Source organism: Geotrypetes seraphini, chromosome 13 (genome assembly GCF_902459505.1).
Source record: "Geotrypetes seraphini chromosome 13, aGeoSer1.1, whole genome shotgun sequence".
NCBI lineage: Eukaryota > Metazoa > Chordata > Amphibia > Gymnophiona > Dermophiidae > Geotrypetes > Geotrypetes seraphini.
The window spans coordinates 24,128,475-24,152,067 of NC_047096.1; the positions used below are offsets into that span (position 1 = coordinate 24,128,475).

The 23,593-nt window shown below is 43.1% G+C and overlaps 1 protein-coding gene across 2 annotated transcripts; it reads right to left on the reverse strand.

Annotated features, from left to right (window-relative positions):
• Positions 1–5,129: 5,129 nt before the first annotated feature.
• Positions 5,130–23,273, reverse strand: IFT46 (intraflagellar transport 46). Of its 2 annotated transcripts, XM_033918834.1 has the most exons (12): positions 23,116–23,273; positions 16,556–16,652; positions 13,473–13,549; positions 12,102–12,244; positions 10,470–10,544; positions 10,294–10,387; positions 10,054–10,182; positions 8,320–8,438; positions 7,552–7,618; positions 7,357–7,417; positions 6,926–7,011; positions 5,130–6,195 (listed from the first exon to the last, which is right to left on the reverse strand). In XM_033918834.1, the coding sequence occupies exons 1-12, from the start codon at positions 23,116–23,118 to the stop codon at positions 6,100–6,102; spliced, it is 1,047 nt and encodes a 348-aa protein (XP_033774725.1). In that variant the 5' UTR covers positions 23,119–23,273; the 3' UTR covers positions 5,130–6,099. The 2 variants fall into 2 exon arrangements, with proteins under 2 accessions (XP_033774725.1, XP_033774727.1); XM_033918836.1 differs by lacking the exon at positions 6,926–7,011.
• Positions 23,274–23,593: the final 320 nt, after the last annotated feature.

Consider the following 23,593-nt stretch of genomic DNA (forward strand, 5'->3'; position numbering starts at 1 on the left):
TCCTGTAAACTGCTCTGAACTGTTTTGTGGTATTACGGTATACAAAAATAAAGTTATTATTATTATATTCTCCACTATATGTTCATAAATTTGCATAAAAGTTGTTTTTAATAAAAATTATCTCTATATAATAATAAAGTAGTTTTCTGACCTTTATGTTACATAGAAACATAGAGTATGAAGGCAGAAAAGAGCCGGCGGCCCACCAAGTCTGCCCACTCAAGAACCCTCCCTCTCTTGAGAATCCATCTTTTTAAGCATAACAGTTTGGCTTGTTCTTTTATCTTATCTGCATCTTTTTCTCATTCATTGCTTTCTTCTTTTCCTTTCACATTTTCTGATAATACAGGACTTTTCTTTTTAATCTCTTGGCTGCTTCCACCTGCATTCTTTTGCTATTCTTATCTTATGTTTCTTAAGGGTTATTCTCCCATCTCCCTCTATTTCTAGTTCCACCTACAGCTTGCTCAGCACCTGTCAACTCTTTTTCCAGTTACCTTTCCTCACTTCTCTGCCCCCACTCCTTCCTCATCCCCCTCCTTCATTTCTTATCCCTGGATTAATTTCACTTCCTTTTTCCACCATTTCTCCTTTCCTCCCTATGTTCTTCCTTTCTCTCTTACTATTATTCCTTTTCTTTCATCTCCACATCATTCACTCTTTTGTATTAATCATCTCTGGCTGAATAGAGGCAGAAGCAGTGCAGCTTTCTGCTACTGTAGCCTGCTCAGCAGTTTGACTTGTAAGTGCATAGGACAAAAGCACCTGAGTTGATCATTCCTTAGTAGGACTGGTAAGGAGTTGATCAGCTGCAATTTCATGAGGAGGAATGTTGGCAGGCGCTGAGGACACCTAGTACCCATGTGAATAATAAAAATGTTTACTTCTTTTTCTGAGATATATAGATTCTGTCCATTAAAAGTAAAAGCAGAAGCAAGTTGTAAATGTGCATGACACAAATCTCCGTGTCATTTGAAAGGAAGTTCTGGCATGAGAGGGCATAGGATGGCACTAGGCTCAGGAGTAATCTAAGAAAGTAATTTTTTTACAGAAAGGGTGGTAGATGCATGGAAGTCCCGATAGATGGGGTACAGATAAAGACTGTGTCTGATTTCAAGAAAAACATGGGACAGGCCTGTGGGATTGCTTAGGGAGAGGAAATAGAGGATGCTGTGAATGGCTGGGTCAATGGACTTTATCTGCTTCCTTTATAGTTCTATATAAAGATTACTCTATAAACCAAATGAAGCAGCAATAACCAACAAGATTTTGCTAATGTAAACAAGGAATCACCTCATCTTAAATTTTGTAGTTCAAGGAATACAGCATTGGAAAACAGTGGTTACTGGTTTCCAGCCAAATAGTGAGGAGTTAGGTAACTGAAGCTAGGTACAATGCAACCGTGGACACAGTCATCTTACCTTCCAGCACCCCTGAAGGAAGGCAACTGAAAAACCCTGATCCACAGGAGCAGTGGTCCCTGCGACCAGCGCAGGAGCCGATGGAAGGGAAACAGGCATAGACTTTTTAAACTAAGTAAGCCTGATAAAGCAGTCACAAATTCCAGGGAAAACCCATCCTCCGTGGTGGAAGCAGACCTTGGCATATCAGTTTTGGACTGTGGAGGATTTGCAAGTTTTCTCGCCAGAGATGCGCTTGCATTTTCACTGACACATCACCAGCACACTCCCCAGTGTCCCCTGACACCATTTTCGTGGGAGTCGGGGCAAAAGGCGCTAGAAGACCATCCTTGGAGGTCAAAGGCACCAAATCCGGGCAAGCCTCTCACCCCTCGTGGGCCACAGTGCACATGGAATATGGCTGCACATCAGACAGCCATTCACCACAAATGAGGCATGAATCCATGACATCCTGCCCTGGAGAGGTCATCTATGTGGTTTTCTTTCAAAACTGGAGGTGACAATTATGAAAAATAACTTTTAAAATCAAATCTGGAAAAATCAAAGATGGCCACTGAAGGCCTGTTATGACTAAAAATAGCATGGGAAACCCACAGAGAAACCTCAAAAACAGCAATTTTAGGAGGGGGGCATGCAAGGGAACTACCTAAAACCCCCTTTTTAAAGACACCCCAAAAAATATTTCTGATTCAAGCTGTTAACATATGTTTCTGTGAGTACAAGCTGACAGGGAAAACACTGCAGAGCTGACTGCTTCAACTTGCTGGAAAGCTGAACTTTGAATCTTCTGACTGCCCCACCAGCCTGACTTCCACAGCTGGTCAACTCCGCCACCCTCAGACACACCATGCAGCACGCCTGACGGAGGAATGCAGTCTGGCTCCGATCCCAGGAGTGCCTCCGTGGAACCACGCAGCCTGCGCTCTACCCACTAGTGGACAAACCTGGGGCGAGCTGATGTGCAGGCTGTCCAGATGGCTTACTGACAAGCAGGGAACCCTCCAGAAACTACTACTACAGTCGACTCCACTTAAATGCAAGCCCCTCGGACCGGTTTGCCACATGTGCTTAAACGGAGCATATGTTTAATCAGAATACCATGTGAAGAGAGTCAAGCACCGTCATTTTTCTCGTGAGGGGGGTAGGCTTCTGTGCTAGCATCAATCACTACCATCACATATCTTAGGATGAGTGACCTGTAATCACATTTAAAGTTTGCGATTATCCCTTGTTTTTTTGTTGCTTCCATATTCAATAGACAAGCACCTTGAAGCCAACAACTTCGCTACATTTGAAAGCAATCTATCGCTTTAATTGGGAGACCATATGTGAAGGACCTAAAGTACACCACTCTCAGGGGACAGGCCCTTCCAATTTATGTACAAGTACTGTAATAATATCAAAGCGATATCTGACATCAGCATGGTGGACACATTCAGCCAAAGACAATGATTTTTGTCCATGCGATGCCACAGTGCAGTTCCGAAAGTTCAAACACATGGCCAGGCCTAGACTGTTGTTCCGAAACATGCAGCTCATCTACGTGATTGCTTTTAACTGGAGTGAACTATACATGAAAGAATACAGGTGGGACCTACGACATCAGTGCGCATAAGCGGATTGTATGCTTATCAGAATTGAAATATCTGGAGTTTATGTCCATTAACTTTAATGTAAAAAAAAAAATAACAGGACCATGGTGGTAGGCTGCGGATAACCAAAGCATGTGCTTAACCGATGTGCACTTAGGTGGAGCCAACTGTACTATTTATCACTTATATAGCGCTGAAATCTCTCATAACATTTAAAACAATTCATTCTAAACTGCCCCAATTTATTGATAAATATCTTATCCCATATGACCCATCCCGCAGTCTTAGATCATCTAATTGTAAATTGCTGACGGACCCCTCCCTTCATATAATAGGAACCAACAGGCATGACATTTTTTCAGTCTTAGCCCCACAACTTTGGAATACCCTACCAGCTCTTGTTAGAGACGAAGCCAATCTTGAACATTTCAAAAGCCTACTCAAGAGTCATTTATTTAAAGAAGCTTATAACATTTGATTTAAATTTTACAGTATCCTTTTAACTTCCTTAAGGAATTAAGCAGCAACGAGCCCTTTCCTTTTGTTTTTTTCCATATCCTAATTGTATTTCTAACCCTTTTCCCTTTTGTCTCCCGTCTGTCTGTCTCATTTATCCCCTTTTAATATGCCAAGTACTAGTTGATGTTTATTTGTAATTGTTTTCTTTTTGTAAGTATTAATGGTATTGTTAATGGCATATTTATTATGTTCATGCTCTCTTTTTTATATTGTAAATTCGCTTAGAAATTATATAAGCGATTAAATCAAATTTTAATAAAAACTTGAAACCTGAAAGGCATACGCAGCACTGTACATTCTGACATTTATAGACAGTTCCTACTCAGAAGAGCAGACTTTTCCCAAAGGTCTGCAATCTCCTGCTGTCGGAGCTGTCCCCACCGGGAGCCTCCTCAGTACAAAGGCAAAAACCATGAACACAAAGACTGAAATTACACAAAATAAAACACGAGCAGAAAAGACAAGCTCCTACAGCCTGGTTTGTAGAAAGAAAGACTGAGGAACTCAGGCACTGACACTGGAATTTTGAGGCTTCCTACAATGTCCTGGTAGGTAGTCAGAAATAACCTACTGGTCCCAGAATAAAGTAGGATTGTACAAGAACTCATCTTGCACTAACCCTGGATATGCCCAACGTTTCATGAATAATTTTCCAAACTGTACCTGCCAAGATGCCCATTTCTTCAGTTACTCTGGAAACCTTAATTCATTTATCTGACAAAATTAAATCATTGACTTTCTTGCACATTTCTATGGAAGTTGATTCCGCAGGCTATCCAGTGTGAGGGTCATCTTCAGTAGACTTTCTACCCCACATATACTACTGCTTGCTCCAAAATTTTAATTTGTAGGATGATGGGGCAGACTCACCATAAACCGGAGTCATGTGTTCATGGATCTCCTTTGGCTTTTCCCCTTCTTTTGTGAGAAATTTTATCACTGAAGGGTGCTCCAAATCTAGCAGTTTATTACTTGGTTTGAACGAGGACTCTCATAACATCCTGTCTCTTGGAATGTTAGACTCGCACTGAGCTGAAACTGCATGAGTAACCTTGAGACATGTCACAACATGCACAGACTTGTTTCAACATGCTTGCTACATTATTGAATGCCTCTCCTACATATTGTCTCTATATACCTTATCACGAAGACCACCAATCATTTTAATAGCCTTCCTCTGGATGACTCCATCCTGTTTATATCTTTTTGAAGGTGCAGTCTCCAGAAGTGTACTGTATGTACTACTGATGCCTGGGCTCTATTGTATAACTGTATGTAGCTTTCAAGGAGTTTTACTCTGCTTACCTATCCAGCAAGTGGTCAAAGATGAGCCACATCATAAGGTCAAAATAAAAGCAATTAGCATTAAGTGTTTGTCTTCCAAATGTTCAACTCTTAACTCAATATATTCTAAACACTAGAAAGAGGAAATAATTTTTTTTTTAATTAACCCCCCCCCCCCCCCCAAGTCAGAGCCATAAGACTGACCTTTTCCACCTTCCCTCCCCTAGCTGGTAAACAGTACATATCTATGGTGCATTTGCAAGCCTCTAGGATGTATACTGGCCAGTGATGGGCTGGGCTATTCCTAGCCAAAGCTAGAGTTGAGAAAACCGAGACAACTTGGGCACTATGCACTACACTGCTGCTTGTATCCAAAGGAATTTCTAGAAATGTAGCACTGACCAGTGATCATCTCTGAGCAATTGGGATGTGCAACAAGGAACTTCTTGTAATGCAATTCCAAGAGACACATTATGGTCATCACCAAATTGTGTGTGTGCTGATAAAGAGCACTGAAAGCAGCGCTAAGTAGGTTGAAGGAGGGCAAGTCTTATCTGAAGAAGACTGGGTCTGACATTTCTGCAATTCCTTGAAGTGTAATTTTCTTATATTGCAGTCAGTCTAGGCAAATGGATTATACCTCTCTACCAGCAGAGAAGACAGAACAATTGCTTGTGAACATTGCCCTGTACAGGGCACTGTGCAATCAGCCTCTCCAGTTATTATCCATCTCCAGGAGACTGGCATTACTAATGGAGCACTGATTTGATACTGGGGATTACTTCCTGATTAAAATGGAGAAAAGGGTATCCAATTGCATTTATGCAGTCCAGTTCTGTCACTAAACCCCTGGGAAATTCCATACACACACACGCGCAGGGGCCTTTAGCTATAATATATGTTGGGTTAAGGTCTACATTTGCTTTGTTACAGATTAAAACTAAAAATGAAAGAGAGGTTGGTTGCACAGTACTCTTTGTAAGACAGGGTACACAAATGTTTATTCTCTGTCTCCATCTAGTGGCAGAAGGGCATAATCTATGTCTGAACTGGTTGAGCAGGAATCAAAGAAAAAGAAATTAGCAGTTTTAAAGTCCACATTTTTCCATTCATTACAAATATGATGAAACCGTACAAAAGGCCAAAAGCTGAAGAACTTCTTCACCTTTTCCCTGATCCCTTTACAGTAGAAAGGCTAGCATAGATCACAGAGAATGATCAGAAGATGGCACAATGAGAAATGCTGCATCTAGGTGTGAAGTGACTGAAGAGAAAGACAGCTTTCAGCTAAAACTCAGATTTTCTGCTTCTCCAGCTTGAGAGGGTGTGTTAGAAGGGAAGCTTCCTGTTCTTTTTCCTTCAGCCAGGGCTTTGAAATGCTAGAGAGAAAGAATAACTTTGTATTACACTTAAGCAAACTCATTCCTAAATGCTTGAAAAATGAGGCAGTACATGTCAGTACAATAGTTCAGATAAAATTATTTCTTATCCCAAAGAGAATGCTACTTCATAGTATTTTTTCACTCAGGAGATGCTGACCAGATGTAAAACATGATCCATGTAAAAACTTCACTGTATTATTATTATTATTTTTTCACTTAATATTAGCAATATTTTGTGATCACTGAGAAGACATTATGATGTACGGGGCAAACATTATGATGTACGGGGCAAACTCATTTAAGTTATAGTTTCTAAGTAAGAATATGAGTTGTCTGCCCAGGGGTATACTGCTGATTTGATCTTTTGCAGTTCCCCAGTACTGAGTTCTCGTTCTATCTGATTATTTGTGTTTTATAAAACCTCTCAGCACACTCCCCATTTTGGCTTATAGAGAGAGGGTTCACAGCCCTTTCTATTTTTATTGCTGAAATTGTTTTTGGCAATTTGTGGTTCAGATTTTGGCCTTTTTGGTGAAACATGATCCATGTCAGCTCCTCTTCAAATCATATATCACTCCCTACAACTGGCAATTCCTGTTCCTTTGGCCAGCTCCATTCCAGTATTTGATTGATTTGTGATGTTAGGATCCCTCTCTTTGCCCCTCAAATCATCATTAGCCAGGCCTAAAAGCAAAGAGCAGGGTTTTTCATTTATGCTTTACCCTACCTGTGAGTTTTTAAACTCTGAGTAGAGAGAGAACAAGATGTGCAGAGACTGAATTCGGCTCTTGTAAACTGGAATGTCCAGAGTAGCTGAAGAAATAAGTAAACAAACATATCTCCTGACCTTAGAACAGACATCTTCCAAAAGATTACATATGCTGCATTATTCTCTCCTTGTCTAGGGACAGATTGATGTATCTTCCCACCTCCCTGCAATACATTAACTCCTCCCACAAACTATCCCACTATCCCCTTACTGCATTAACCCCTTCTCAACCAGATTCTGTTTCATATAGCATTAACTCTTCTACCCATGCAGCTGAATAGCCCAGTAACTGTTTTGTTGAGTCATTAATAGCAGCTGGTTAGTTTTTGGGAGTTAAGTTCTTTTCTTTCTCCCTGTACGTTTAAGTCGCAGCTCTTCAGTTCACTCACCACAGATCATATCGATATACTTGGGCAGCTCACAATCTAGGTCTGCAGTGGGTAGGCTGACCTGGGGGGAACATAGGACAAACGATATCAAGAGAGACCCCAGGCAGCCTCATTTCCTGATCATACAACCAGAGTGTGTGCCTTGAGAGAAGGGGAAGCTGCTGCCATGTCTCTTCCGCTCAGGCTGAAGCCTACCTTTCCTAGAAGGTCCTCAAATTCGGGGGACCACTCCTGCATCAAGGTATCAATGTCAGGCATGGGTCTGAAACGATAGAAAGTAAAGAATGATATTCTACCTCCTGCTTTATCTGAAGAAAGTTGGCATGCACCAGCTATGAGAGAACTGAACTCTATCATGAGATGGTGTCCTAGGCAAACCTGTTAAAGAGATTCATACATAGTTTATGTGTATGCCGAGGGCTCTCACAATAGCTAAAACCCCCCAAAAAAGACTGCCTTGTGCTGCAAGGGAGTAGAGGTGTGGGAATTCCTGCACATGCCCAGAAGAATTTCTGGTCTTTTCTGAGCTTTGAGAGAACCTGTTATCAGTGCCACTGGGACAACTTCACACACTTGTCTCTCATCTTGTTTCTATCGAGATCAGCCCCATTACTCTTATATAACTTTCCTTTATAGGCAAATACATTGGGTGAACACTACTTAAAACAGGCTGCTAGCCTAGTGGATTGGCTGAAAGCCCTTTAATCACCTGCCCTCCACTTTGCAAAGTTAAGGTAATACCAGTAAGGGTCTGTGGTGGGAGTGCACTTGTAGTGCAAAATGGCTGAAGTGTTCTGGTGCAGTATATGGGGAAGTGAATTTTCATCTGATATAATGCATATGTGAGAAAATTTCATGTGATATATACTGCATGTGGAGCAGGGGAGGATTCTATCCTGGTGCAGTGTGTGTGTGTTTGGAAGGGAAGCAAGACATCCAGTCTGGGGTTGGAAGAACTCTCACCTGGTGTAGTGTACAGTGGCTGGAGGCTTAGAGCGATGTAGTTCACTGATGCTTTCGATCCAAGTATCAATGGCCTTGGGGTTCTTCTCAGCATTCTCTAAGCTTTTCACTTTCATCTGCTATAGGGCATAAAAGTTGTAGAGGACAGAGGTCATATTTCATAGCAGCCCATCTAGCTAAAAGCCATAAAATTTTGAATTTCACTGACACACCTGAATCCTGTGAGAGGAAACAGAGTAACATGTTAATGGCACAGCCATTGGTTATCAGCATTAGGGAACAGCATTCAAGTACCTTCACTTTTATTCTGTAAATGGACCACAATTTGTTCCTGTAGACCAGTTGCTCAAAATCAGGAAAACTATTTTCCTAAATTTAATGCCTAGCAGTTCCAAGGCATTCTTCATGAGGGAAGCTATGATAACTCATATATATATATATATATATATATATTCTTTGTAGTTCCATAAGTTACTCCTGGTGGAATTCTGCGCAAAAAAATTCAAAATTCTATGCAAAAGAATCCAAATTCTGCTGACAAAATTTGAAAATTCTGCAAGTTTATTTGACATTTAAACAATATTTTTGCAAATTATTATTCAGAATTTCAGTACAATTCAGTATTTTCATTAAATTATATTAGAGAAAACAAAAAGCCTTCAAGTTTTTTTGCTAAGTGACTTTCTTCTAGCAGCACATCTTTGCAAAAGCCCATTTTAGTAAAGTTTGGTTGGTTTCTTTTCATAGCCTTTATGTTGTTGAAAACCATTTATGAAAGCTGACATTTCAGAATAAATTTTTTCTATCTTTTGTTGTCTGAGCAGTTTATCTTTCTATTCACTTAAGTCCCATTGTCCTTTTTCTGCTTTTCTTTTTTCATAACAGTCTTTCCAGGATCACCTGTTCATTTTACATTTTGTCCAGCATCTGTCCCCCCCTGTCTCTATCCTGAGCTTCTCCCTTCTGTTTCCTTCTCCATTCCCCTGCATCCATCATCCCTCGTCAGAATCATTCAATTTCAATCAATGTCTCTGTGTCTAGCAGTCCTTCTTTTTTTTTTTTTTTTTTAGTTCAATAAATTTTTATTGAGTATTTTGAAAAATACAAGGAGCAATTCAAATACATAAGAATAAGATAACGTTTTATATATATGATCTATAAATATAAAATTAATTATAAAGGACCATAGTATTAAGAAAAGCTCAGAGTAATGGAGTTGTTTGTGAAGACTGTATGAGAAAAAGATGAAAGAAGACAGAGTAAAAATAAAAAGAGAAAGGAAAGAAAGAGGAAAGGTGGAGAAAAGGAAGGGAAGGAAGCTTCTAGCAGTCCTTCTAAATGCCCCTGTCTCAGTGCTCTCTCCCCATCAAGCATTCTTATCCATGTCAGTCTCTGCACTCAGCCCCATCTAGAATCTCTTCTCTCTGTTTGTGCCTCTTGCTGTACAGGATCTTCCACCCCTGAACCAGCCTCTCTCCCCTATTCACTCCCAAGCCAGAATCTTTCTCTCTACCCTAATAACCCCAAGCCATATTTCACGCTATCTTTCCCGCCCCCTGATTTGTACAGAATTCTGCCAGGAGTTATCAGTCAGGTATAAATATATGGAATATACATGCAATATATTTATACTGTAATATACTTACACTGTAATATACATGCAATCTTCTCCTACCAGCCCTTGCTCTTAGCAGAGCCTGAAATAAGGCAAGCCAACCCATCCAGCAGACTTACTGTGATATTGTGCTGTTTGGAGTTTTCTGTTAACCAGAGTGAAAGCACCGTGGGGTCAGACTGCTTGGTCGATGGCTCATCCAGTGTCAGTAGTCCAAGGTTATCTGGCTTCCCATCTGGCCGGGGGACCTTTGGAGAAGCAAAGCGTGAGATAGTGCAATGCAAGACTCTACATGTTACTGGTACTGCAAAACTGGGGCCACATGGGTAATGTGGTCTAAAGAACTTTAAGGCTTATACCTTTAAAAAGGCATCAATATCTCCGACAGCTGGGATAAAGTCTGGAATAAAAGGTTTCAGCTTGTGGTCCAGCTCAATAGCTTGAGGAGTATACCTGAGAGGTGGCAGCAGAAGAGAAGAATCAGAATTACCAGTACATGGAATACACTAAATCTTTATTAGGATATTTGTCTTACCTTGTTATATACTGAAAGAGTTCTTTAATCTCAGATGACACTGGCAAATGCTCAAAGTCTGCAGGATCATAGGCCCTGTGACATAGAAGAGAAAATATTCAGCATATCAGGCTGTAGCTAACTGCTGAGGAACACTGCAGTGCAAAATAAACACTGGGGTCAGGACTAGGACAGAATTTTGGAGAATGAAAAGGGTCTCTAAAAAGCTTAATGCAAGAAAAATAGGACATTACTAATAAGCTATTAAGGGTCATTCTTTAGTTAGCATGGAGAAAAGGAAAATGTTTAAGTATCATCAAAGGCAGAAAGATTTAGAAAATTGCCCTCTATTGGGCACTGCTAACCCCCTTTGCTCATTTTTATTAATGCAATCAGCCCGATAAAAAAAATTACCAGGCATATCTTATTCTATGTTGCCTGTATACTGTATATTTTAAGAACTTTAGGAAGTGGCTCTCTTTGGGACAGAAACAAAATGCCCCACATATTACAAACAAGCAAAAAATATTAAAAACAGAAATACAATGTGACCATCGAGCACAAATAGTTTCTGGTTAGTGCTAATCTGGTTGATCTGTGATATGGAAACATCTATAATACTCTGATCAAAGATGCAGTAAACCAAGTGCTGGCGTGTTGTCAAGATGATGGAGAGCCAAAAGGAAGGTTAGACACTACATGATCTGTGTTTCGGCATATAAAAATGCCTTCTTTAGGGAATGGAAGAGGCCCTGGGAAAACCAGGGTAGTGTCCTGCAGGAAGCCACTACAGCCATAGTGCAAAGCATAACCTCACTATACTCACATGCCTCTCAGACAGGCTTTACTCAACAAGCAGATTCAGAGGTAAACCTTCTCCTCAGACACAAAAGTAGTCACTGCTAGGGAGGATAGTGGACCAGAGAAGGGAATAGGGGAAGAGACCCCAAACACCAGGTATCTTCACAGAAGGTAGCAAGAACTGCTCAGAACCCCTCACTCTCAATTTGACAAATGGCTGACCAGACCAAGAATGAGCTTGAGCTTCAAGATAGAAACCACTTGGAGCTGCATATCAACCATTCATCAGTTGCTGGACACAGAAAAATACTGGATTATGAGAACTAAACAGGGCCCTTATGGGCTCAGCACTGTTCTTTTTACATTACATTACATAAATATTTATGAATCACTAATATACCTCAAAAGGAGTTCAATGTGATTTCCAAATTAATAAGAAGCTGATCATCTCCAAGAATTACAATCTTACATCAAGATCAAAACAGATAATCTGCTCATCAGTGAAAGAGGTATCTTGCAGATAGATAGTTTTCAAACCTTTACAAGATCAATTGTGAGAGAGTATAGAACTATCTCCTTGTGCTGATCAGTGGTCATATGTTTAGACTTATCTGATGGTGAAGCAGAGAAATGGAAGGCCAAGTGACTTGCTCAAGATCACAAAAATCAGCAGTGGGATTTGAACCGACTTTGCTGGTTGTCAGTGTGATGCTTTAACCACTAGGCTATTTTTTTTTTCTGGGTGTTGCGACAAGTGAATCTTCCCAATCCTTGTTGAGGATACAATATTTTGCTTATAGTAGTCCATCATTAGTCCAAACCTCATCTTTTATGGAAATATTAAACTCCTACCCCTCCAGAGGTGCTCCATGCTCTTCGGTATCATCTCCATCGTCTTCATTATCATCTGAATCTGTTTCATCTGAATCCTCCTCCTCCTCATTTTCACTGAAGCCTCGCTGTGGGGGGGCCAGTTGTGCCCCTTTATCTGTATCCTGGGATAAAGTGAAACCAGAATTTCTTACTGAATGTGCCCAGTGCCCCTGGTCTCCCAGGATGCCACAGTAAGAGCTGCCTGCAGACAACTGCTCTTAATTCCTGTTAGGCTGACTGGACCTTTTAAGTGGGAGAAGACAGCAGTAATGCATTGGGCACTTCCTTCTCTCCAGTTACTGGAGACAAACTCACACTCTGAACCCTGCTGGTGCTACAGCATTATATAAGACAAACTGTGAGTCAAAGTTTGGTAGCCCAATGTACTACTACTCTTTTCTCCCAATCAGCATATGGTAAGACGAATACTAAAACAGGAGAGAGAAGTATGGACAACTAGTGGGCAGAGAGGTGCTGAGAAAGTAAATTGGGATTTCTGGTTAATAAGAGAAAACAGGTGTATTGAAGATGAGGAAAATCTTAATTAGCTGTGTATGACACAGGCCGAAGGGATCAGAAAGGTGGCTCCAGGACAAGCCGCATGCAGTCTCAGAGGATCGCTGGCTGCTTGTGGCTGAAGATAGTAAGGTCCAGGCAAGGGGAGACAGACTGCGTGGGAGAGAGGATCATTGCTGTGGTGTGTTGGAGGGAGGGGAGGGAGCGAGGATTATTGGCTGTCGCAGGATGTCGGAGGGAGAAGGGGGACACAGAGGATCAGTGGTGGGTCGCATATATAAGCTGCCCCTGGATTTTCAGGGCTTTTTCACCGTAAATTTCTCAACTTATAGTCAAGTATATATGGTAATCTGGATGAGCTGTTGGTGGGGACTTTCCTATCTAGTATATAGAGTTCTTTTCCAATATATGATTTTATTTTAAATTGCCGCTTAGATTGCATTGTAAGTTTGCAGACTATCAAATTGAATAAATCTGTAATAGGGACTGTGACAGGAATTAAATGTCAAGTGTGTGAGCCAGTTGCTGCTTATGCACTGACAGGAATGGGGACATTTCACAATGAGTTGCAGACTACTGCCAAATACTCATTGAATACTGCATCCTGCAGATAATTTTTTTGTGGAAAGTTTGCAGAAGGAACTGTGCAGTCAGCAGTTCTAATGCATGACTTTCTGCATCGATCTCACAGTCATCAAGCCCTTCATTTGACATAAGGAATCCTGAAGAATTTCATTTATTCTCTTATTTCTATTTTTTCAGAACTGACTTATGGATGGTGTCAGGTCCCATTTTGCACCATCAAGTTGTTCTTGAAGCAGGTTTGGATGTTACCTTGTTAGTTTCTTCTTCATACTCATCACTGCTGTTATCTCCCATGGCTTTCTGCTGTGGATGAGACCTAGGAATAGCTAACCAGAAAAAGATAAATATATAAAAAGAGAGGTCTCAAAGCAGCTGAAGTGGAGGCATTGCAGATTGGGATAACAGGAAAGAGAATGTAGGAAGACAATATCAGCATAGTTTCACCCTGTATTTCTGGCAGAATTCTGCATGCACACACAAAATAAATCCAAATTCTGTGCATAATCCCCCCCCCTCCCCTTTTACAAAATCGTAGCGTGGTTTTTAGCATTGGCCAAGGTAACAACAGTTCCAACGCTCACAGGAATTCTATGAGTGTCAGAGCAGTTACCACCACGGCTGGCGCTAAAAACTGCACTACGGTTTTGTAAAAAAAAAAAAAAAAAAGGTGGGGAAATTAGAAAATTCTGCAAGTTTGACATTTAAACAATATTTTTGCTAATTATTATCCAGAGTTTCAGTAGAATTCAGGATTTTCTAGAGAAAACAAAGAGCCTTCAAGTTTTTCTCGCTTTCTTCTAGCAGCACACCTTTGTAGAAGCCCATCTTAGTAAAGTTTGGTCCATTTTAATGGATTTGCTGACGTTTATCTTAAAGTTAAGAAATACTCTGCCTAATTTGAATCTTTGGAAAAGATCAAACAGAGAAAAGTCCAATCCAGTGAAAAAAGTCTTTAATAAATGTTGTATTCATCTACAATAGCCCATAGCATAAGGGACTCAACAGAGCCATGTTCTGGCAGCAATGCTTATATCAGGAGTCATAAATTTTAAACTGTGTCACTAAAGGAATACGATGAACTATTTAAAGTAGTACAACCAGACTGCTGTACACTATATTGGAGGAGATGTAAAAAAAAAAAAAAAAACCCCTACGTCACCAGGTTCTCTTTTTGACATTTCCTCCAGCAGAATTTGTGTTATTTGCAATTTTGCACAGCCTATTTGAATTACAGCTAGATATGCACTAGCCACTTTTAGCTAGATTTGCACTAGCCACTTTAAATAATGTTTGCACTTTAGGCTTTTTTGCACAGTACTGATAAATTGAATGAAAAATTAATACTCCTCTGAGAAAATATTATTTCTCTGAGAAAATATTTAAACTAGTTTAGAGTGGTAGTATTTGACAAAAAAATATTTTAATAAGTATTAAGTCTTAAATAACAAAAACGAAGGTTTTTTGATCAATGAAAGACACCACATGCCACAATTCCCTTTTGGATAATAACACTATTATCCTGGGAGTGGCAACTCTGAGATCTTTTCCTTCATTTATAAATATTCCCGTTGGAATCAATGGTTTATTGTTTTCAGTTGATTAACCTTATTTGTGGATCTACTCTAGATGAACACAACATTTATTATAGACCTTAATTGGATTGGACTTTTCTCTGTTTGATCTTTTCCTTAGTTCTCTATGTTTCTGCTGTTTTCATAGGGATTACATCCTTTTCCTTTTTTTGCATATAATTTGAATCATTTATGAGGGGCGTTCAATAATTTACCTACCTCAGTAGGAAAGAAAAGAGTTTTATTTTTCAATATAGTCCTGATAGCTCCTTTCATTTCATCTACTTTTCCTGTAATGACTTTAACCCCTTTGAAAATAATTCTTGTTTGACCTTCAATGCAGGACATCACAGCTTCCTCAATGTCTTCATCGCTTGAAAACCGCTGTCCACGGAGAGATTTCTTCAAAACTTGGAACAGAAAATAATCCAAGGGAGTCAGGACTGTAGGGTGGATGGTTCAGCTGCTGAAACACACATTCTCGGATATCAAACTGTGATTGTAATGACATGTGCACCAGCACATTGTTGTGAAGTAGCAGCACATGAGTTTTCCTCATCTTTTCTTCTTGATTGATTCCCACAAAGTGATCATTGTGTTGGTGTAACTCTCCCTGGTTATGGTTGTCTTGTAGCATGAACTCCAGAAGCAAAAGTCCTTCATCATCCCAGAAGACAGCTGCCATAACTTTGCCTGCAGATTTTTCTGTCTTGAACTTTTCTGGGGTGGGGGATGACTTGTGCTTCCACTACATTGACTCCATTTTGGACTTAGGATCTTTGCGATAGACCCCAAATGATAGTCATCAAACAATGAAAAAATTAATTTGATCTTCACGGAGCATCTCCGCGATAGACCCAAGTCCAGTCACCAAACGATGAAAAAATTCACTTGGTCTTCACGAAGCATTTCCACGATAGACCCAAGTCCAGTCACCAAACGATGAAAAAATTCACTTGGTCATCACGGAGCATCTCCAAGTTCTCCTGACAGTACTGGAGCCTCATGGCTTTCTGACATGGCATCAGCATTCTTAGACCCTATCTTGTACTAACCTTGGATATGCACAACATTTCATGAATTATTTTACAAACTGTACCTGCCGAGGATGCCCATTGATTCAGCTATTCAGGAAATCTTAATTCGTCTGGCTAACAAAATTACTTGACTTTTTTGCACATTACTGTGGAAATTGCTTCCATAGGCCTTCCGTTGTGAGGGTCATCTTCAATGTGCTCTCTACCCCACTTAAACGGTTTGCTTCAAAATTTTACTTTGTAGGATGATAGGGCAGATTCACCATAGACTGCAGTCATGCATTCATGGATCTCCTTCACTTTTTCCCTTCTTTTGTGAAAAATCTTATCACCAAACGGTACTTCAAATTTAGCAGTTTCTTACTTGATTCGCACAAGGACTCTCCTGACATCTTGTCTCTTGGAATGTTAGACTCGCTCTGAGCCACAGCTGTACATGAGTAACGTCGAGACATGTCACAATATGCACAGACTTGTTTCAAAATGCTTGCTACTTTCATACTCAGGTAGATAAATTATTGAACTTCCCTCGTACATCTAGCTGCAGCCATGGTAACAATGCTTATTAAGATGTAAGCTAAAATAAAACAAGCATAACTTACACTTTGATATAACTAATAGTAATACTGAGTTGGCTTATGGTTTCAGGCTTAGCAGAAAAGAAGAGATGAGGATCCAGATTTTAGTCATATACAATGAAGCTTGGGACCCTGATTTTTCTCACCTGGCTGCCGTGGTGTTGGAGTATAAATACTTGCCACTTCTTCAGAATCATTAATCTCTAGGCTTTCATCATAAGGCTGATTTTCCACCAACTTGGTCTTTAAAAGAAACATACCTCATATAAGCTAGATTTTAAATTAAACTGAACTACTTTAACAATTTCATCCCTACTTATTTTGTCTTTTCAGTATAGCAATTGGTATGGTGTGGATAGGGCAAGATTAACCCAATGGTGGGTAATAAGCAAACAAGTGGACCTCTTATTATAATATAAAGTAATTTTAACTGCCCCCCCCCACCAAAGAAAAACTCAAATAAATACCAGTACATTGGTCTCTGTATCTAAACATATGAATGGGAGGGGGTGTTAAAAATACCCCCAGACACTAGCAAGATTTGGCCTCCTCTTCATCCACTAACTTCTTCTATCAGTTATACTTATTTAAATGATTTCAGCTGAAGATCTGCATCCATTCTCATTACTTCACAATGGCCTTTCCAACAGGCCAACAAATAACTGAAGTCTCAAGAGTCCTCACCTATTATCAAAATGTATGTGCGCAAGCTGACTGCTTCCAAATGTGTGACATATAGGACTCATCGGTTCAGACTTTTGAAATCTTTTTCCTAAAAGTACTACTTTAAATTCATAAATCTGAGAGATAAGATTACATTAGAAAAGTATCAATGAAATAAATCAGGCTGGAGTTTAAACAGAATTCTTTCTATTCATATGGAAAGAAAGAATTCTTGAATTATACCATCCTTGTGATCTTCTGATAGATGAATCTGACTTCTACAGCATTAATCAATTAGTAGTTTAATGCAAAGAAAGATTAGGTTCTTACCTCGATAAAGCACAGTTACTTACCGTAACAGGTGTTATCCAGGGACAGCAGGCAGATATTCTTAACGCATGGGTGACGTCACCGACGGAGCCCTGGTACGGACCTTTTTAACTAGAAAGTTCTAGTTGGCCGCACCGCGCATGCGCGAGTGCCTTCCCGCCCGACGGAGGAGAGCGTGGTCCCCAGTTAAGATAAGCCAGCTAAGAAGCCAACCCGGGGAGGAGGGTGGGACGTAAGAATATCTGCCTGCTGTCCCTGGATAACACCTGTTACGGTAAGTAACTGTGCTTTATCCCAGGACAAGCAGGCAGCATATTCTTAACGCATGGGTGACCTCCAAGCTAACAGAGAGGGAGGAGGGATGGTTGGCCATTAGGAAAATAAATTTTGTAACACAGATTGGCCGAAGTGTCCATCCCGTCTGGAGAAGGCATCCAGACAGTAGTGAGTAGTGAACGTGTGAACTGAGGACCAAGTGGCAGCCTTGCAGATTTCCTCGATGGGCGTGGAACGGAGGAAAGCCACAGAAGCAGCCATAGCTCTGACCCTGTGGGCCGTGACAGCACCTTCCAATGAGAGACCGGCCCGAGCATAACAGAACGCAATACAGGCAGCAAGCCAGTTGGAAAGCGTCCGTTTAGAGACAGGACGACCTAGACGGTTAGGATCGAAGGTCAGAAAGAGCTGAGGGGACGAGCGGTGAGCCCTGGTACGGTCAAGGTAGTATGCAAGGGCACGCTTACAATCCAGCGTGTGCAACGCCTGTTCCCCAGGATGAGAATGGGGTTTAGGGAAAAAGACAGGCAACACAATGGACTGGTTGAGGTGAAAAGCCGAGACCACCTTGGGAAGGAATTTAGGATGGGTACGCAGAACCACCTTGTCATGGTGAAAAACAGTGAACGGTGGATCGGCGACCAGTGCATGCATCTCACTAACCCTCCTGGCAGAGGTGATGGCAATGAGGAAAAGCACCTTCCATGTTAGAAGTTTGAGCGAAGTTGTGGTAAGAGGCTCAAAAGGGGGTTTCATGAGGGCTGATAAAACCACATTCAGGTCCCAGACGACCGGAGGAGGCTTCAGAGGTGGTTTGACATTGAAGAGGCCTCTCATGAACCGGGAAACCAGTGGATGAGCCGTGAGAGGTTTTCCGAGGATAGGCTCATGAAACGCAGTGATGGCACTGAGGTGGACTCTGATTGAGGTAGACTTGAGGCCAGCGTCGGACAGAGAGAGCAAATAGTCCAGTACAGTTTCCACCGCTAATGAGGTGGGATCGTGATGATGCAGTAGACACCAAGAGGAGAACCTGGTCCACTTCTGATGGTAACATTGGAGGGTGGCCGGTTTCCTGGAGGCATCCAAAATGCGACGGACAGGCTGAGACAGATTCTCTGGCGAGGTCAGCCCGAGAGAAACCAAGCTGTCAGGTGGAGCGAAGACAGATTGGGATGCAGTAGAGACTGACGTTGCTGCGTAAGTAGAGTAGGAAACACAGGAAGAGGAATGGGCTCCCTGGAGCTGAGCTGAAGCAGGAGGGAGAACCAGTGTTGGCGAGGCCACCGAGGAGCGATGAGAATCATGGTGGCCCTGTCCCTGCGGAGTTTGGCTAACGTCCGCAATATCAGAGGTAGTGGAGGAAAGGCATAGAGGAACCGATCCGTCCAGTCGAGCAGGAATGCATCTGGGGTCAGACGATGAGGAGAGAAGAGTCTGGAACAGAACTGGGGCAGCTGATGGTTGTGAGGCGCTGCAAAGAGGTCCACCTGCGGAGTGCCCCAGCGAGCAAAGATGGAGTGGAGTGTTGAAGGGTCCAGAGTCCACTCGTGAGGTTGAAGGATGCGGCTGAGATTGTCGGCCAGGGAGTTCTGTTCGCCCTGGATATAGACAGCCTTGAGGAAGAGATTGCGGGCCGTGGCCCAGGTCCAGATGCTGAGAGCCTCCTGACAAAGGAGGCGAGATCCGGTGCCGCCTTGCTTGTTTATGTAGTACATGGCGACTTGATTGTCTGTGCACAGGAGAAGAACCTGAGGGCAGAGAAGGTGCTGGAAGGCCTTGAGAGCATAGAACATGGCTCTGAGTTCCAGGAAATTGATGTGATGTTGACGCTCCTGAGGGGTCCAGAGTCCCTGGGTGCGTAGATCTCCCAGGTGAGCTCCCCACGCATAGGGGGAGGCATCCGTGGTTATGATCATGGAGTGAGGGGGTAGATGAAAGAGTAGACCCCTGGAAAGATTTGAGGAGTTCAACCACCATTGAAGAGATTGCTGAAGAGACGATGTCACAGAGATGGGATGAGAAAGAAGATCCGTGGTCTGTAACCATTGGTTGGCAAGAGTCCATTTAGGTGTCCTGAGGTCAAGTCGCGCCAGAGGAAGCGCATGGACCGTCGAGGCCATGCGGCCCAGGAGGACCATCATCTGTCGGGCAGGAATGGAGTGATGAAGGAGCACCTGACGACAGAGGTGGAGCTGGGTCCGTTGACGGTCGGAGGGGAGAAACGCCCTCATTAGTGTGGTGTCGAGAACTGCTCCAATGAACTGAAGTCACTGTGTGGGAAGCAGATGCGACTTGGGGTAGTTGATCTCGAACCCCAGGAGATGGAGGAAAGAGATGGTGTGATGAGTGGCTTATAGCACAAGTGGAGACGTAGGTGCTTTCACCAACTAATCGTCCAAGTAGGGGAACACCTGGAGGGTGTGAGACCTGAGGAAGGCTGCCACCACAATAAGGCACTTGGTGAACACCCTGGGCGATGAAGCGAGGCCAAAAGGTAGCACTTTGTACTGATAGTGACGGTGCTGTATCTGAAACCGTAGGTAGCAACGTGAAGTCGGATTGATTGGAATGTGAGTGTAGGCCTCTTTGAGGTCCAGGGAACATAACCAGTCGTGTTGAGAGAGAAGAGGGTAAAGCGTGGCAAGGGAGAGCATTCTGAACTTCTCCTTGACCAGACACTTGTTGAGGTTCCTGAGATCGAGGATGGGAAGAAGGTCTCCTGTCTTCTTGGGAACCAGGAAGTAGCGGGAGTAGAATCCCTGACCCCTTTGGTCCGGAGGCACCTCTTCGATGGCATTGAGAAGAAGGAGGGATTGGACCTCCCTCAGGAGGAGGGGGGTTTGGGAGGAGTGAGAAGCAGACTCTACGGGAGGATTGTCTGGTGGAAGAGTCTGGAAGTTGAGAGAGTAGCCGTGGCGAATGATGTTGAGGACCCATTGGTCTGATGTGATGACCTCCCAACAGCAGAGGAAGATTTGGAGGCGACCTCCGATAGGCTGAGGAAGAGGCAATTATGATGGGAGACTGGCTATGCCCTGGAGGAAAAAGTCAAAAGGGCTGAGATGGTTTTGACGGAGGGAGATTGATGCTGTTGACGAGGTCGGCGGGGCTGCTGTTGAGGCGGGTTGAGAGGTCTGGCCGAGAACCTGTGCTGGTATGAAGACTGCTGTCTGTAGGTGCGAGCAGGTGGAGTCTTCTTTTTAGGTTTAATCAGAGTGTCCCACCTGGTCTCATGTGCTGAGAGTTTCTGGGTTGTTGAGTCCAGGGACTCTCCGAAGAGTTCATCACCCAGACAAGGTGCGTTAGCCAGGCGGTCCTGGTGGTTAATGTCCAGGTCAGAGACTCTCAGCCATGCCAAACGTCGCATGGCCACCGCCATGGCAGATGCGCGAGAGGTCAGCTCAAATGAGTCGTAGATGGAGCGAACCATGAATTTCCTGAGTTGGAGAAGGCTGGAAATATGTTGCTGGAAAAGAGGGACCTTACGTTCAGGAAGGTATTTCTGTAAGAAGGAGAGCTGTTGCACCAGATGCTTCATGTAGAAGGAGAAGTGGAAGGTGTAGTTGTTGGCTCTATTGGCTAACATGGCATTTTGGAAAAGACGCTTACCAAATTTATCCATGGTCTTTCCCTCTCTGCCAGGAGGGGTGGAGGCATATACACTGGAACCCTGAGATTTTTTCAAAGTAGATTCCACCAGGAGGGACTCGTGGGGCAATTGAGGTTTATCAAACCCTGGGATTGGAATAACCCGGTACAAGCTATCCAATTTACGAGGGGCTCCAGGAACCGTGAGGGGAGCTTCCCAGTTTTTATAGAAAGTTTCCCGTAAGATGTCGTGGACGGGCAACTTCAGAAATTCTTTGGGAGGTTGCTCAAAGTCTAGGGCATCGAGGAAAGCCTGAGACTTTTTAGAGTCGGACTCTAAGGGAATGGAAAGAGCTGCTGACATCTCCCTAAGGAATTTGGAGAAAGAGGATTGCTCTGGTTTGGAGACGGTGTCGGTCATGGAGGGTTCTTCGTCAGTTGACGAAGCATCCTCCTCGATACCGTGAGTCTTCCCACAAATCTGGGTCCCTAACGTCGGGGTGCGTACGTTTGGACATCGGTGTGGAGGGCTCGGCATGGCGGGTCTTTGAAAGAGATTTGCCTGAGCGCACCGAGGCGGTACCGGGTGAGGAAGATCAATGTCGCAATGCGCATTACAAATCCGAGATTCACTCCCGCATTCGCTATGCGTATTCCAAAAAAAGAAATAAAAATTATTTCTAACGCTTATGTACATGAAGGTTTACATATATTTAAAAGTTTTGATATACAGTGGTACCTTGGTTTACGAGCATAATCCGTTCCAGGATCATGCGTGCTTGTACGTGGTGAGCGTGTTGTCGGGGCAGCGGCTGACTTAGGAGAGGAGAGAGAAGTCGCGCGCATGCTCAATCAGGATGGCCAGTTTAGATGGGAGCCGGGAGAGCGCTGACGGACGGCAGAGGCATCGTCAAAGCAGGAGGGCAGCCGCATGGGGACTCCGAGACAAGGAAGGCACCACTTTGGAATAGCTGTGCAGAATCCGCAGGCAAGTACTCACCCCTGGGCCACATTGCCGAGTGCTCGTTTATCGAGGCAGTGCTCGGTTTACGAGACAAAAGTTTGCTGAGTGTTTAGCTCGTCTTGCAAAACACTCGCAAACCGGTGCACTCGTAAACGAGGTACCACTGTATTTAGGATTTTTGATGGGGTTCTTAACATGCACGCGTCAATTGCTAGGCAGAAATAGTCCAGGAGGATGTAAACGACTGGTCCTCAGCAGTCGTAACTTTTTGGACAGGAAAGGCCAGTCGGTTTGGATGAAATGGTTTCATGAATCAACGCATTAAGAAGTTTACATGCCGCTTTACTCATTTGCATGCGCAGATTGGATGGGTCTGGAGGAAGGTTAGTGAATCGAGCCAGAGTCGAAAGTGAGCGCAAACTGAGCGGTACACGATCGGTTTGCTTAGTGAATCTAGCCCAGAGGTGTCAAAGTCCCTCCTCGAGGGCCGCAATCCAGTCGGATTTTCAGGATTTCCCCAATGAATATGCATGAGATCTACTTGCATGCACTGCTTTCATTGTATGCTAATAGATCTCATGCATATTCATTGGGGAAATTCTGAAAACCCGACTGGATTGCGGCCCTCGAGGAGGGACTTCGACACCCCTGATCTAGTCCTTTGAGTTAAGTAATGCAATTAAAATTTATTGACTTTTTGCCCCCAAATTGGCAAGATAGACAATCTTTAGTTAGCCCCCTCCTGCCTGAAAGCTCGCTAAAGAAAGGCAGAAGAAGCCCCCGGGCCAGACCTGAGAAAAAGTGGCCCTAAATACACGCTTAAAAGATTTAGTTACAGCGCCACACTACACCCTAAACCAGCCCTCAACGTCCCTTGCTCACCATGATGAGAAGTCGTTCCCGGCCCCTGCACGGGCCCCGCCCACCAACACTATCGCACTATACGGTAGCAGCCCACTACGTCTCCAAGGCAAAAAAAAGGGACGCGAACCCAAAACATGCACGCACCCGTCCAGAGTTAACAGAAAACGTAAGGCGACGCGCTGACGCCACATGGGGGCGGGCCGGTGCTATGCATCCCTAGCCACCGCCTCCCGGCTGCAGACGTCACAGGGCAGAGGGTCTGTCTCCTAACGTGTGAACGTGAGTTGCCCGGATTCTGCGTGCTGTGCGTTGAATTTCTGATGGAGCGCTGTGATGCTTTCTGCAGGCGGGGTTGGGGGTAATTAGAAACAGATGGAGGAAGGAACGGGCGAGAGGTGATGATGGCTCAGAATTGACCCGATGGGAGTGAAAGATTGCCTGAGGGTAGAACTAGAGAGAAATGACAGAGGGGTAGAATCTCAAAAAAACAAACAAA